General features: G+C 54.9%; 1 protein-coding gene across 3 annotated transcripts; it reads right to left on the bottom strand.

The window, feature by feature from the left end:
* On the bottom strand, positions 1–11,070 carry CDC25B (cell division cycle 25B). Of its 3 annotated transcripts, XM_033185775.1 has the most exons (17): positions 10,921–11,070; positions 10,060–10,799; positions 9,049–9,176; positions 8,023–8,074; positions 5,816–5,857; positions 5,643–5,679; positions 5,277–5,399; positions 5,050–5,172; positions 4,755–4,889; positions 4,341–4,421; positions 4,043–4,219; positions 3,767–3,862; positions 3,175–3,237; positions 2,915–3,013; positions 2,584–2,717; positions 1,442–1,553; positions 1–1,302 (listed from the first exon to the last, which is right to left on the bottom strand). In XM_033185775.1, the coding sequence occupies exons 2-17, from the start codon at positions 10,257–10,259 to the stop codon at positions 1,162–1,164; spliced, it is 1,743 nt and encodes a 580-aa protein (XP_033041666.1). In that variant the 5' UTR covers positions 10,260–10,799; positions 10,921–11,070; the 3' UTR covers positions 1–1,161. The 3 variants fall into 3 exon arrangements, with proteins under 3 accessions (XP_033041666.1, XP_033041667.1, XP_033041665.1); XM_033185776.1 differs by having other exon boundaries at positions 9,049–9,134; positions 10,060–11,066; XM_033185774.1 differs by having other exon boundaries at positions 10,060–11,066.
* Positions 11,071–14,979: the final 3,909 nt, after the last annotated feature.

Consider the following 14,979-nt stretch of genomic DNA (forward strand, 5'->3'; position numbering starts at 1 on the left):
TGGTTTCTCAACTTGCTCAGTGCTTTATTGAACCAAAGCCCTAACAGATGACTCAGCAGGGCCTTCAAGCACAGCCCTGCCCCCATCTTGAGATTCAGAATCCAGAGGGTGCTGAGTCCTTGGTTTAGCTGCTTCTGTGACTTGAATATTTCCTCTTGAATAGATCCAAACCCTAAGTGTAAAGATTTCTGTCCACACAAATAGACACACATATATTCCTGCTGCAGGCTGTCATGCTCACCAAAACGCTTCCACCTGATTTGGGTGTGCAAGGCACTGTGCATCCACGGCCATCTACGGCCATCCACCCATCCATCCAACCTTCCATCCATCCGCAACAAGACAGCAGCAAGTTCTGACCAGTCAGGCCCCAGGGTTCACAGCAGTAGGGGCTGGGCTTCCAGCAGGCTCACGATTCAGGCCTTAGCCCTTGCCCTGGGAGCCCCCAAGGATAATAACATCCCTTTCTGGGGCAACAAAACTGGGACTGAGTGGGTAACTGATATTTGACAGGGGAACCTAAATAGTCTACGGAAATGTCCTGAGATGGGTATAAAGTCAAACAGACCAAGCACACAGGTAACACTGAAATAGGAAAGAGTAAGAGCTTCTGTTCAGGCTGGAGGTGCTTGTATGGTGGGACAGGAAAAAGAGGAAAAGAGAAAGGGGCAACATGGCAGACATACCATGGTTCCTACAGAGGTTAGGGGCAGTCCTGGCCCAGGAAGTAAGGGCAGAGAGCTGACTCCCAGGCCAGGAAGGAGTTTAGCTCTGACCCATCCTCCGGGACCATGGCTCTCCCCCAGCCTCCGCTGACACACACATAAAGGAGCTTTTCAGGACACAGGACGATGAGGGGTTAACCCTAACAAGGAAACAAGAAGCTCCTTGAGGACACAAAATACTGCCTTTAAGCTGGTATTAACCCAACTTAACTAACTCAACAGACTGGGCTCTTCCAGGGGTAGGGGGCACCAGGATATGGAAAATGATGGGATGACACAGGGGAATCGGGGCGGGGGCAGACAGGCAGGACACCCACACCATCCTTCCCATGGACAGCACCTGAGGCCTCCAGCAGGCCCTCAGCCCAGCAGGCCCATAGGGCAGCTGGCTTCAGGCCTGGAAAGGCAAGGGAGGTAGCAGGACTGATGCAGGCCCTCACTGGTCCTGCAGCCGGCTACAGAGCTCCCGCCGGCTCCGCTCCCCAGCCCAGCTGCGAGTCTTGAGGCGGAAGGTCTTCAGCTCATCCTTGAAGGCCTCGTGGTTCATGGGCCGGTAGTCCTGGGGTTCACAGAAGTTCTAGGGCAGGATAGGAGGGTTCAATGCAGTGGAATGGGTAAGTTTGACAGGGACCTAACCCTCCCATCCCCCTCCCATGGCTCCAGCCTGGCCAAGCCAACCCTCACACGAAGACTGTGGCCTTCCCCACCCACGCTACCGGGTGCTGAGGGAAGAACTCCTTGTAGCCGCCTTTCAGGATATACATCTCAGGGTAGTAGAGGCTGGGGTAGTCGTTAACAGCACGGTCTCGTTCCCTGATGAAACGGCACCTGAGGCATCATGGGCAGGGTGTGGTCAGAACGGGACATGCAGTGGCTTGTACATCATGGGACCTATTCCCCACGTCCCCTCCTTTGAGGGCCTTGGGGAGCCACAGAAGGCTTTGAGCACAGGAATGTAACCAAAAGAACACTTTTTAGATTAGTCTGGCTACAGAAGAGGGTGGGGAGGTGGAAGGAAGGAGGTAAAATCAAGGGGATGAGATCTGTTTCTAGAAAGAAGTTGCACCATCTTTGTTAGAGATATCTGTGCCTGGACCAGGAAAGGAGAAGCAGGAGAGGAGACAAGTGGGCCAAATTCAAGGGACCCATTCAGGCCACTCCTGGACAAGACCCAGTGAGGATTCGCGGTGGGAAGAAGGGAGGAGGAGGACCCAAGACTGAAGCCAGTGCCCAGGCCTGGTGCCCGGGTGGAGGTGGGTGCCACATGCTGGGATGCCTGGAGAAGATGGGAGGGCCACAGGGATGTGACTCTGTAAGAGGCATCTGGGTACAGATTCCCACCACATGGGTGAGGCCAGACTGGGGAGTCACTAGCAGTCTGATGGTCCAGTGGCAACCCAGAAGGAGGCAGGGGTGGGAGAACAGATGGCCAGGCAGAACAGGAATAGGGACAGAAGGAGCTCAGCCAGGGAGGGCCCAGGTGCTGTGGATGCCAGTGGAGGAGGTTCCAATGGAGACCTAACAGCACTGAACATGGGGAGGGTCAGTGTCACTGGGGACTGACATGGGGCCCTTAGATTTTGAGAAAGACACTGCTAGAGACTTGGAACTAGATTTTCTGAGGGTGGCAGCAATGGATGGGGGGTGGACATGAGGTTTCATAGGCAGGACAGTGAGGGAGATGGGAGGTGGATACCATGCGCAGTGAAGCGGGACTGAGGTCAGCTCTAGGCCATCAGATGGGACAGAGCAGAACCTGGACTTGCACCCCTGGCCATCGCAATGGTGCCGGCACCTGCAAGCCTGGGCAGGAAAGGCCGGGGCAGACACTAGCTGGCTGGGCAGAGCTGGGACTCACATGCGGGGCCCACGCTCAGATGAGAATTCACAGTGGAAAATGAGGATGACTCTCTTGTCCAGGCTACAGGGTGTGATGGGGCTCTGCAGCAGGAAGCTCTCGGCGTCACGTTCCAGGGGCAAGTTCACCGCAGTCTGTCAGAGGAGCCAGAGGTCAGGCACAGCCCTGGGCCCAGGAGGCAGGCCCCTCCCCCTGCAGTCCCTGTCCTTCTCTTGGTAGGAACCCTCCCCACGAGAGGGGGCACCCGTCCTCCACCCATTCTTGCTCTTGGTAGAGCAAGGACCTAAAGCAGGTGGGATCTTCAGGGCCTCTCCCCATTGCCCCACCTTACCTTGATGTGCCCGCCTTCATACTCATAGGGGTATCTGCAGTCCACAATCACAAACTTATCCACGATGTTGCTGAACTTGCCCGTCAACAGAGCCACCATCTGTAGGAGGTCATGGGGGTTGGTTCCAGAAGGTCAGGCTGGCAGCCAGCAGGTGGCCCTAGCCTGTCCTCTGGCATAGTCCATACAGCCTGTCCCCAGGGAAGGTCAACAACGGAGCTACAGTCCCAAATGTGCCTAGAAAATGGCGCAACGCTGTTTACCGTTTCTGGTGAGATGTACTTGAGGTCTTGGTGCTTTCCGTCTACTGTCTGTAGGAGGAAGGCCTGAAGGGAAGGGAAGGGATGCGGGAGAGAGGAAAAAGTTAAATTGGTAAGACCAGGAGCCTGGAAAGAATGAAGTTTCATTCCCAAACTCAGAGGCCACACCTGCTTTGGCCTTCACATTCAGCTCTGGGTCCCATAGCAACTGAGAGGGTCTCTTGGGTCTGACACCCAGGGAACAACCTTCCAAGGGGAAAGGGAAATGAAAAAGGGAAGTGGAAGAGATGAACTCCACACTCTGCTCCCTACCCTCTGCCAAGCCCGAAGGTGAGGCATGACGGGGTTCCAAGCTAGGTATGAGCTTAGAAATAAGATGGAGATGCAGCAGATGCCTGGACTGACTTGAGGTGGAGTCAGGAGACAAGGAGGGCCAGAGGGAGGAGTCTATATGAGAACAAAAGATGAAAAGATACAAAGGACAAAGAAAAGGGGAGCTCTGGGGAGAGGGAGAAACCCAAGCAGCCCCTAGGCTAGAGGACCCCTAGTCAGTAAGAGGTCAAGCCCCCAAGGGGCCCTTCGCTGCTGCAGGTACCTTAGAGTAATCTCCAATCAGCTCTCGGTGGTCACTGTCCAGGAGGTTCTCAATCTCATCGTGACACAGTGATTTTGAGCGGAGGACGCGGACTTTCTGGAAAGTGAGTCAGATGGAGGCCAGGGTCAGGGTGGGGCTGCCCCTCAATGCCCTGTCTGGCTGGTACCCCCTTTCTCTGCCATGCCCAGGCTGCCACCTGCCCTCTGCCACAAACTTAGCCAAGGGAGTGGCTGCCCAGGTGCATGCAAAAGTGGGCTCCAGGAGGAAGGCACTCACAGGTTCCTCAGGCTCCTGCTGCTCCTCAGGAGGGGTCACGCTCCGCCTCCGCTTATTCTGCACGGGCGTGTCCCTGTCCTGGGGCCGCTCCAGCCTCTTAAGGATGGGCCGGATCACGCTGCAGGGCATGGATGGAGAGCGGAAGAGCCGCTGGCACTTGCTGTACATGACGAGGTCCTGGTGGAGATAGCAGGTTAGGGATCAGAGTGTCCAGGCCCCACCCCATCCCTCAAATCCACTGGAGGGTAGGATGGACCCCATGCCTCCAAATTCGGAGGGGGCCACCCCAGAGGCCCACCTGTTCCTCTTCCTTTTCCAAGGTCTTGACCAGTGGGGCGCTAATGAGACTCTCCATGCCTGGGGGAACTGCATCATCATCCTGAGGCCGGATTAGCAAGGATAGGGTCACACCCACAGGCATAGGCCAAACCCCTCCAGTCCCGGAATCCGCCAGCACAGCCTTCCCTGTTTCCTTGGCAAACCCCAGGTTGGGGTGAGAAGCTCCCCCACCTCCGCAACCTCCCCTCCACTGTGGCACCAGCCACCTGCTCTTCTCTGATTGGCCAGAGGTTAGGCTGTTACTCAGTTACCTCAAATTCTTCTTCTGACACTGGAAAGAGGTCACGGTCCTGCCACAGGGGCTCAGAGCTCTCTTCTTTTGGGTGAACCCAGAGATGGGGAGGTAGGGGCCTGGCGGGCCAAGGCTGTTTACCTTTAAGTCACTCTCTAGGATATCCACAAATCCATCATCTTCCTCAGTATCCCCCTCTGCAGGGGTGAGAGAGAAGTGACCTCGGGCCACGGGGCTGAGCTCCTCCACTTCCATCGTCCGCTCAGGACTGAGACACTGTCCACATGACAGGCAGACACAGACTTAGAGGTGGGGACAGTTCCCGCCCCCATCATCCTGAGGAAAAGTTCCCAGTGCCTGGGGGCTCAGGGCCACCCTCCTCTTCCCTCAGGCTGCCTCCCCAGGCCCCGGCCAGGGGTCAGCTCTCTAGATGTACCATCAGGTCGGGGGCCGAGCTGGGCCTCTGGGCAAAGGCTTCCCTGCGGCTGGCCCACTCTGCCAGAGCATGCGTGGAGCTGGGATGTGTGGGCTTCCATGGCATCTTGAAGACAAACCCATCCTGCAGCCAAGATGGGAAAGGAGGGTCCTCACATGCCAGGAAACCACCCCAGCATGCCCCTCCTCTCCCTGGAGAGCTCCCATCCAAGTCTTCCAGAAGCGCACGTTCTCCTTGTCTTCCCCAGAGCTGCTGGCAGCTCCACTGCCCGCCTCGCTCTTCCTCTGGCCATCGGGCGCCTGGAAGTTGGTGATGTTCCGAAGCACAGGGCTTTGACCCAGCAGCCTCACCTAGAGAGCCAGGAAGGGCGGCAGGCAGAGGAATGAAGGCTGCATTACTCCGGCACCACCCCAGGCCCTACCTTCTCCACCTCTCCTCCAGCTCCTCCCACTTACCTATCTACCTCTGAAACCCCATCTCCCATAGCCTGCCTGGGACACCCAGCTGGGAGGTGATCCCTGGATGCCTCCTGCTTATCTACCCCATGCCCGGCCAGCATGTCTAAGCCTCAGTCAGGCCTCAAAGACACTCACCGGCATAGACTGGAAGCGTCTGATGGCAAACTGCTCTCTACAGGAGGAAATGGGGACAGGTGAGAGCTGGGAGAGGCAGGGCAGGGACCGAGAGCATGTAGCATGCCCTTCCGGAGCCCTATACGTCCTAGGGGAAAGCCCGTGGTAGATGGAAGAGGCCCGGGAACACTTACTTTCGAATGACCCGGCTGGCTGCCTGGATGGCCTGTTCAAACCTAGGACAGAGAAGGGTCCCATGCAACCTATCCTCCCTTCACACCCATCACCCAGCCCAGCACCAGGCCCCCAGACCCCAGTTCCCAGCACCAGGTCTCCAGTCCAGGGAGGAATAAGGGCAAAGACAAGGGCCAGGGCTCAAGCCAGTGGAAGCGGCTGGGTAGGAAGGACGCCCAACCATCAGGGGGCCCAGGGACTGGGGAGGAGGGAGATAAGAGACAGCCTAGAATTTTAAAGGCTGCCCTGAATGAAAGAAAGCCCAGAGAATGGCAGTGACAGAGACAGCTGGGGCAGGTCACAGGGTCAGGGAGGCATCACCAAGGCAACAGTCTCGCCAGCCTGCACCAGGCCTTCCACCTGTATGCAAATCACCTCAGCCGGGCCATATGGCTGCCAGGAAAGGCATCCATCCATCCTATGGTGATAGGCCAGGGGCACCCAGCAATGTGGGTGTCTACAGGGCCTGGACAACAAGGCGAGGCTTCCTCTCCCCTGTGAGGAGCTGGCCTGGCTCCCGGTCTTCCCAGGACTGGGGCCTGCTTTAGGGCTCCCCCAATCAGCTCCAGTCTGATACAGCAGACCCCCTAGTGACAAATGTGCAGGGCCACATCCTCTCCTCCCTCCTACGGAATTTTCCAGGACCAGCCTCTGTCCCACCCCCTCCTTCTGCCTTAGAAGAGGCCAGCAGGCAAGGGATTCCAACACATGTCCCCTCTGAGGCCCCAGCCCACAGCTGTGTTACAGGAGACCACCTGCCACGCAGAGCTTTTGTGCATCTATACACACACACACGCACACACACACACATACACACACAGAGCTTCTTTCTGAGAAACTCTGTATAACTGTCAAAGCAGGTGCGGGGCAGGGAACCACTCAGGGATAAAGTATGAGGGGGATGCCCCCCCGGGGGGGCTGCTGTGCCCAGCCGACCTGGCATCAGGGATGACCAATTTCATTGGCTTGTACATGGGCCTTGGGGTTAGGGCACCAAAACCAACCTGCAGTCCCCCGACCTGCAGTCCCCCGACCCCACCCAATCCTCTCCCCATTTCCTGTTTGTGAACCAATCTGCAGCCCAGCCTAGTCTGATCAAAGGCAATGGGAGGTAAGACAAGTCACTACCCTAAACCCAAAGCCACAGTCCCCAGCACAGGCTAGGGATGCCCAGCTGTCCCTACTAATGGCTGGCAGCTGCCCAGCTGCTTGGGCTTTAACAACTGCACGGGAACAGCTGTGCTCTGGAAGACACCACCCATGCCCACAGCCAAGGGGAAAGTGTCTGTCCAGGCCAGAGCCCACCAACTCTCTCTCCATTCCCTTGCACAAAGGGCCCAGACCAGGGCTGGCCAGAGGGTCAAGTGTCATCGAAGTCAAAGGCTGCTGCTTGGCCAAGAGCCAAATCAATCTGCAGGCAACTGTGTTTTGTTTGGCCTAGAGTGAGTTAAAGTTTTGAATTAACTGAATCATATTTTTAAATTGTAATATTTCACAGAAAAAAAATGGGTATAGGCAAGAAAGAAAAATGGGACATACGCGCCGGGCGCGGTGGCTCAAGCCTGTAATCCTAGCACTTTGGGAGGCTGAGACGGGCGGATCACGAGGTCAGGAGATCGAGACCATCCTGGCTAATACGGTGAAACCCCGTCTCTACTAAAAAAATACAAAAAACTAGCCGGGCGATGAGGCGGGCGCCTGTAGTCCCAGCTACTCGGGAGGCTGAGACAGGAGAATGGCGTGAACCCGGGAGGCGGAGCTTGCAGTGAGCTGAGAGCCGGCCACTGCACTCCAGCCTGGGCGGCAGAGCAAGACTCCGTCTCAAAAAAAAAAAAAAAAAAAAGAAAAATGGGACATACGCTGGGCTTGTATTCCTGCAAGACATGGGCTGTAGTCTAGTATCTGCTCTCCCAATGGCCACTGTCCCCACCATCCCCGGCCCTGAGCCCACTCTTGGTTGGCTCCCATGAGAGCAGATCCTTCTCTGAGACAGGGAGCAGAATCCCAAGGCCTGAGAAGGTCAGTGAGCCCCCCGGCCATGGGGATCCTGAAGCCACCCCATGGTCTGCCTGTTTTCCCAGACCTCCCTGGTGAGTTTATGCTAGAACTAGGATTCTTAAAGGCAGGTGCTGACTGCTTGGTAGTAGACATTCCCTTCTCTACTCACGTCTGCTCCGCCATCTGGGGGTCCACAGGGCTGGGGGAATCCATGCAGAGACCTGAGGGGACAGAGCACCTTGGTTTGAAAGTAGTGGCACTTGGCCGGGCGCGGTGGCTCAAGCCTGTAATCCCAGCACTTTGGGAGGCCGAGACGGGCGGATCACGAGGTCAGGAGATCGAGACCATCCTGGCTAACACGGTGAAACCCCGTCTCTACTAAAAATACAAAAACTAGCCGGGCGAGGTGGCGGGCGCCTGTAGTCCCAGCTACTCGGGAGGCTGAGGCAGGAGAATGGCATAAACCCGGGAGGCGGAGCTTGCAGTGAGCTGAGATCCGGCCACTGCACTCCAGTCCGGGCGACAGAGCAAGACTCCGCCTCAAAAAAAAAAAAAAAAAAAAGAAAGTAGTGGCACTTTCTGTATACTTTCCCCAACCATGTCCCAATAAGAAAAAAAAAGAAAAAGAAAAGTTTCTAGTTTGGACTTTGGCACATTAGAAAATGAAACAAAAACCCAATCATGGACCCTGAGAGCTAACACATCATCTCCCAAATGGTACAGGACGCCACTCCCTGTTTACTACGGAAATTCCTTTATATGTGTCTTTAAACCACAGTGCTCACTAAGCATTTTTCTTGAACTGATTTCAAACAATTTGTTCTAGAACAGACAACAGATTTTTTAAAGAAGAGGTTATAGACTAAGAATGTTCTCAAGAACAACTCAGCCCTGGGTGCTTCCCAGGTAGGGCTGTGGTTTAGGAACTTTGGTGTGTGGTTTTACATAGGTAAGATCTCATCTAGCGTAGAGGGCCCCACCCTCTCATCCACTCAGCCAGTCCACACTGGGTGTGGTGAGCCCCACATGAGGTGTGTCTTCCTCCCATCTCTGTGGAGGGTGGGGGAAAGGCTCCTGGGCCCACCAGATTGTGGGGAGGATGTTAGTTTGATCGGCAGGGAAATCGGGAGGCCCAGGCAGCCCCCACAAACTCTCCTGGCACTGGCAGATCTCCCCAGGCTCCCCTGGGCCTCACCTGCATCAGAAGATTCGGAGGATTCAGATGACAGGGAGGATTCAGATGCCCGTCGAGACAGGGATAGGCGCGTCAGGCGGCTGTGGCTGCGGAAGAGCAGGGTCCCTACCTGACTCTTTGGGGTTTCGCTGGGAAAGGAGCAGGGACCCGGGAAAGGAGAAAGGTGGGGTTCAAGGCCTCGCTAGCCCACGTTCCCACTCCCTCACTGAGAAAAGAATTGAGCAAAACACTACACCAGGAAAGCAATGGCCCTGAGGGCTGGCCCTCTTCTCAGCTCAAGGCAGCTTCATTCTACAGAGGCCCTAAAGGGGCTTCTCTTTGTTGACTGGTTTAGGAAAGGTCCTCCCAGGTGCAGGGGAAGGTGAGCCCAGGGTGTGAGCAAGGTGGCCTGGATGGAGACCAGCCTAGGGGTTGGTGGTCTAGCCGAGACACCCCGGAGAGCCTTCCCCTAAACTGTCAGACCCCCACCTTTCCAGGATCCTTCCTGAAGGATGGACCAAGACCAGGTTCTCCTACTGGAACAACCCAGCTCTCCCCTTGCACTTAGGGAGCAGGATCAGTGTTTAATTAATTGGCTTAATTCTGGGGGCAGAATTGGGGTGGAGGGAGCAGGGGCATGGATGTGTGAGTGCCCCACAGCTCTGCCACCCTCAAGTTCCCTCTCCAGGCTTGGGAATCCCATCCTGGAGCAAAATGGTGGCTATCTGGGCAGAGATTAGGGAGGCAGCATGGTGGAGGCACAATGAGGGAGGAGGGAGTGAGGGGAAAGACTTGGAGAGGCGTGTGTAGACTGAGAGCAGGTCACCTGGAGGGTGTGGGGGGCACAGCCCAGGTCTCACCTCCCATGTCCTGGGCCCGTATGAAGGGACAAGGGTGTACCTCTCCACTGCCCAGGATGCCTCCCCGGGACTCCACCTCCTGGATTCGACTACCATGCCCGGTTCTCCAGGAGGCCCAGGACTCCAGACCGGGCCTCTCACCCCTATATCCAGCCTCCTTGGGGTGTCCTACCTGCCGAGCCCGGCGAGGTCGTGCATGGTCTGGGTGAGGGTGGTGACCGGCGAGGAAGCGGTCGCGCGCACCGGAGACACCAGGAGGCCACGAGATCCCAGCAGGAGGCCCGGGAAGTGGCCGGGACGCTGGGCGCCACCGCGCACGCATGCTGGACTGAGAGCCGAGCCTGGCGCAGGCTCCGGCTGGGGCACCTCCATCGCGGCGGGGCCGGCAGAAAGCTGGCTGGAGGGCCGGGCGCAAGGCAGCCAACAAACGCCGGCACAGCTGGCTGGGCCGAGGGAGGCAGCGGGCGCGGAGGGGGTGGGGGGTGGAAGGGGGAAGGGAGGAAGGGAGGAAGAGCCACAGGGCCAGGCGCGAGGGAGGAGAGGGATGCGGGGAGGGCGGGGGGCGAGGGACGCGGGGCTCAGGCACCAGCCTGGGAAGCCTCTAGTTGCAGCTGCCACTTCCACCTCCTTATATATTCGAAAAATAACAGCGACCGCGCCGCCGGACGCCACCAATGGGGTAGCGGGTTAGAGGAGGGCGGGATTGAGGGCGGGGCCCTCAGGGCGAGAGGCGCGGAGGCTGGATATCTAGGCTTTGGGTGGGTCGAAGGAATTAGGATTCATCCCATACCCTCGCACATCTCCCTGGCGCGAGGATCCAGGCCTCCCGAAATCCTCCTGTTGCGACATAGTTTGGAGCTCCACACTCCCAAAGGCAGCAGCAACGCCCTAGGGTGGCCTCCGCAGGACCCCCTGCGGCATATCGTCACCTGGTATCACCGCTAGGGACGGGGAGAGGCTCCAACCGGCTCCCGGAAGTTTGCTAAACCCAGCTGGGCTGTGCGGTCTGCGTTAGATACCCCATTTTACAGACCTGGACGCTGAGGCGTGAAGTTCATTAACTTGTTCAAGGTCACGCGGTTGGGCAGGCGGTGGGCTAGGATTCGCTTGCTCCAGGCGCCTCTGAGCCCGCAGCCTCCCCGCCCCCGCGAGTGGCTGCACTGAGCAGCAGCAAAACGTCATTCGCAGGCGGAGCGCTCAGCTTAGGAGGTGGGAGGGCAGTGGGGCCCCCAAGCGGAACTGACGGGCGCTTTCGGGGGACCCCAGGTTAGATGTTACCCCAACCGGTCCAATTTTCGCGGCAGCCCCAGTAGAGGCTCTGAACGGTGGAACTAGGCATGGATTTCCGCGACTGGGGGTCCAGGAGGGTGTCAGCAACCAGAGAAGTGAATTAAGTATCACGCCCATTGATGACTTAGCTAACTTGGTGGCAATGGTACCATATTATTTAATTGGTGTTTCTTTGATGACCAGACCAGAGAGGCTGAATTTGTCATTCATTTAAGCTAAGCCTCTTCCAATTATCTTTTTCTTTTTCTGTTTCTTTTTTATTTTTTTTTGAGATGGAGTCTCGCTCTGTCAACCCGGCTGGAGTGAAGCGGTGATCTCTGCTCACTGCAAGCTCCGCCTCCCGGGTTCAAGCGATTCTTCTGCCTCAGCCTCCGGAATACCTGGGACTACAGGCGCCCGCCACCACACCTGACTAATTTTTGTATTTTTAGTAAAGACGGGGTTTCACCAGATTGGTCAGGCTGGTCCCGAACTCCTGACCTCGTGATCCACCTGTCTAGGTCTCCCAAAGTGCTGGGATTACAGGCATGAGCCACAGGGCCCAGCCCATCTTCCAATTATCTAAATGCCTTCCAGCCCCGCCCATTTTCCAGGCCTCCTGGAACAAGAGGCCTGAAGGCTGCACTGAAAAGCCAGTGGGTAGTAAGCAGCTTTCCTATAGCATACCATCTCTCCAGGTTAGAAGTGGCCTCTGGCTGGGCGGGCAGTGGGGCGGGGGTGGGGGAGCGGACTGCAGTTCAGCAAGGCAGGAGTGCCCCTTCTCGTGAAGTCCCAGCCACCCGGACCCAAATTTTTTGGGGTGGCAAAAGGGAGGGCCTGGTGATGGGGGGCTGGGTGGGCCAATGCATGTGAAGGGGAGGGGAAGACCCCAGCCCCACCTGAGAGGGGTGGCCAACGTGGGAACTGTGACCTTTCCTTTTCTCCACATTTTGCCCAGTTCCTGTGCTGTGCAGAGAGGGCTCTGCAAGACTGAATTTCCGGTTCATCCTCCCTGGGTCAGGGGTCATGCCCTGGACCTCCAGCCACTACTTCCAGTGAGGATGTGACTGCCCTTAGTGCCAGGAGGGAAGGGGGAAGTACCCTTGTGAGGCTACCCAGCCCCCAAACCAGAAATAAAACCCCCAAGATTTGCATTTTCAAAATAAACACAGCAGGTATCCCCCCACCCAGCCAACATACAGGGCAACAATGCAGGGTGGGCATTAACTGTTGAATCCCTTGAAATCCCAGTCAGGTCACCTCTGGGCCGGTGAGTGGGCAGGTGGGCAAGACCATAGAGGGGTTCTGGGTTTGTTTGTTTGTTTGTTTGTTTGAGATGGAGTCTCACCATGTCACCCAGGCTTGAGGGCAGTGGCATGATCTTGGCTCACTGCAACCTCCGCCTCCTGGGTTCAAGCGATTTTCCTGCCTCAGCCTCCCGAGTAGCTGGAATTACAGGTGCCCGCCACCATTCCCAGCCAATTTTTTATTTTCAGTAGAGACAGGGTTTTGCCATGTTGGCCAGGCTGGTCTCGAACTCCTGACCTCAGGTGATCCACCCATCTCAGCCTCCCAAAGTGCTGGGATTACAGGCGTGAGCTATTGTGCCTGGCCCACATACATAATTTAAAATATTCTATTAGCCACATTTAAAACAATAAAAAAGAAACATGAAATTACTGTAATATTTTATTCAATGTAATGTATTCAAAATATTATTCGACATGTTATCAATATAAAATTATTGAGATATTTTACATACTTTTTCGGATACCAAGTCTTCAAACTCTAATATGCATTTTACACCCCCAGCACATCTCAATTTCTGTGATGTTTAAAGGGCTCAATAGTGCTGGAACTGTGGCTCACACCTGTAATCCCAGCAACTCCAGAGTCTGATGCAGGGGAATTGCCTGAGGCTAGTAATTCAAGACCAGCCTGAGCAATATGGTGAAACCCTGTCTTTACAAAACATTTTTTAAAAACTTAGCTGGGTGTGGTGGCCCCTGCCTATAATCCAAGCAACTCGCTGGGTGCAGTGGCTCACACCTGTAATCCCAGCACTTGGGGAAGCCGAGGCAGGTGGATCACAAGGTCAGGAGCTCGAGACCAGCCTGGCTGACATGGTGAAAACCCATCTCTACTAAAAATACAAACATTAGCTGGGCCTGGTGGCACGCACCTGTAATCCCAGCTCCTCGGGAGGCTGAGACAGGATAACTGCTTGAACCTGGGGGGTAGGGGTTGCAGTGAGCCAAGATTGCGCCATTGCACTCCAGCCTGGGTGAAAAGAGCAAGACTCCGTCTCAAAAACAAACAAACAATCCAAGTGACTCTGGAGGTTAGCTTGAACCCAGGAGTTTGAGTCTGCAGCGAGCCATAATTCCACCACTGCACTCCATCCTGGGCAACTGAGTGAGACTTTGACTCTAAACATAAAAATAAATTAATTTAATAGTTCAGTGGCCACTTAGGGCTAGTGGTTGCAGGTCTATATCTTTACAAGCGTAAATCCATCTGTATTTTAAAGAATATACAAACAGCATATGAACACTGTTCTAGGCTGGCATGCTGGCTCACACCTGTAATCCCAGTACTTTGGGAGGCCAAGGTAGGTGGATCACCTGAGGTCAGTAGTTTGAGATCAGCCTGGCCAACATGGTGAAACCCCGTCTCTACTAAAAATAAAAATTAGCCAGGCATGGTGGCATGCGCCTGTAATCCCAGCTACTTGGGAGTCTGAGGCAGGAGAATCGCTTGAACCCAGGAGGCGGAGGTTGCAGTGAGCCAAGATCGTGCCACTGCACTCCAGCCTGGGTGACAAAGTGAGATTCTGTCTCAAAAATAAATAAATAAATAAAAATAAAAACCATTGCTCTATACCTTTCTTCATCTTACTTGGAGATGGATCCATATTAGTACCATAACAATATATATTTACTCAAACCCCTAATGCTATTTAGGATATTAGCTTTTACAATGATGCAATAAGTATGCCCTTATGTGTCTGTGTGCTATCTACAAGATGAATTCCTAGGGAGGAACTGATGGGAGGCACAGCATTAAGTTTGTTTTCTGTTTTTGTTTTGAGTCCAAGTCTCTCTGTCACCTAGGCTGGAGTACAGTGTTACAATCTCGGCTCACTGCAACCGCTGTCTTCTGAGTTCAAGCAACCCTCCCACCTCAGCCTCCTGAGTAGCTGTGACTATAGGCGCATGCCACCATACTTGGCAAATGTTTGTATTTTTTGGAGAGACTGGGTTTCGTCATGTTGCCCAGGCTGATCCTGAACTCCTGGGCTTAAGCGATCCACCCACGTCAGTCTCCAAAAGTGCTGGGATTTCAGGCATAAGCCACCATGCCCAGTAGCATTAAGTATTGAAATCTCCTTTTCCCTTTCTTGAATCCCATCTCCTCAAGTTGACTGGGCTACTGAAGGACAAGGACTAAATCATTTACCTTTCTCCCAGGCTCCCAGAACCTTGCATAGGTTCAAGACCAAAGTTGGCCTCTGACCCTAATATCCCACTTCTCAGCATCTCTCTTAAGGAGATGATAAAAGTACAGAAATGTATGTTCATTGAGTTATTGTCTTCAATAGGGGAGTTGATTCCTCTGTATTGTGCAATACCTGCAACCTTTAAGGAGAATTCACAGTCGGGTGGGGATGCCTGCTTGGTAGGGGCTCAATAATTGTTCATTATTGAAAGACTACATATTGAGATCATAGCAAATGGACTTTTGAACAAAAGGTTCCTACAGTAAAAGAAGTATGGGCGGTGGCTCATTGACTATAATCTCAGCACTTTGGGAGGCCAAGGAG

Source organism: Trachypithecus francoisi, unplaced genomic scaffold (assembly GCF_009764315.1).
Source record: "Trachypithecus francoisi isolate TF-2019V2 unplaced genomic scaffold, Tfra_2.0 Lachesis_group21, whole genome shotgun sequence".
Classification (NCBI taxonomy): Eukaryota; Metazoa; Chordata; class Mammalia; order Primates; family Cercopithecidae; genus Trachypithecus; species Trachypithecus francoisi.

Coding starts and splice junctions, on each gene's coding strand:
- CDC25B (XM_033185775.1), bottom strand. CDS start 10,259: ATGGAGGTGCCCCAGCCGGAGCCTGCGCCAGGCTCGGCTCTCAGTCCA. Junction 4,890..5,049: donor GCTCGGCCCCCGACCTGATG/GTACATCTAGAG, acceptor TCATGTGGACAG/TGTCTCAGTCCTGAGCGGAC. Junction 4,220..4,340: donor TGGAAAAGGAAGAGGAACAG/GTGGGCCTCTGG, acceptor TATCTCCACCAG/GACCTCGTCATGTACAGCAA.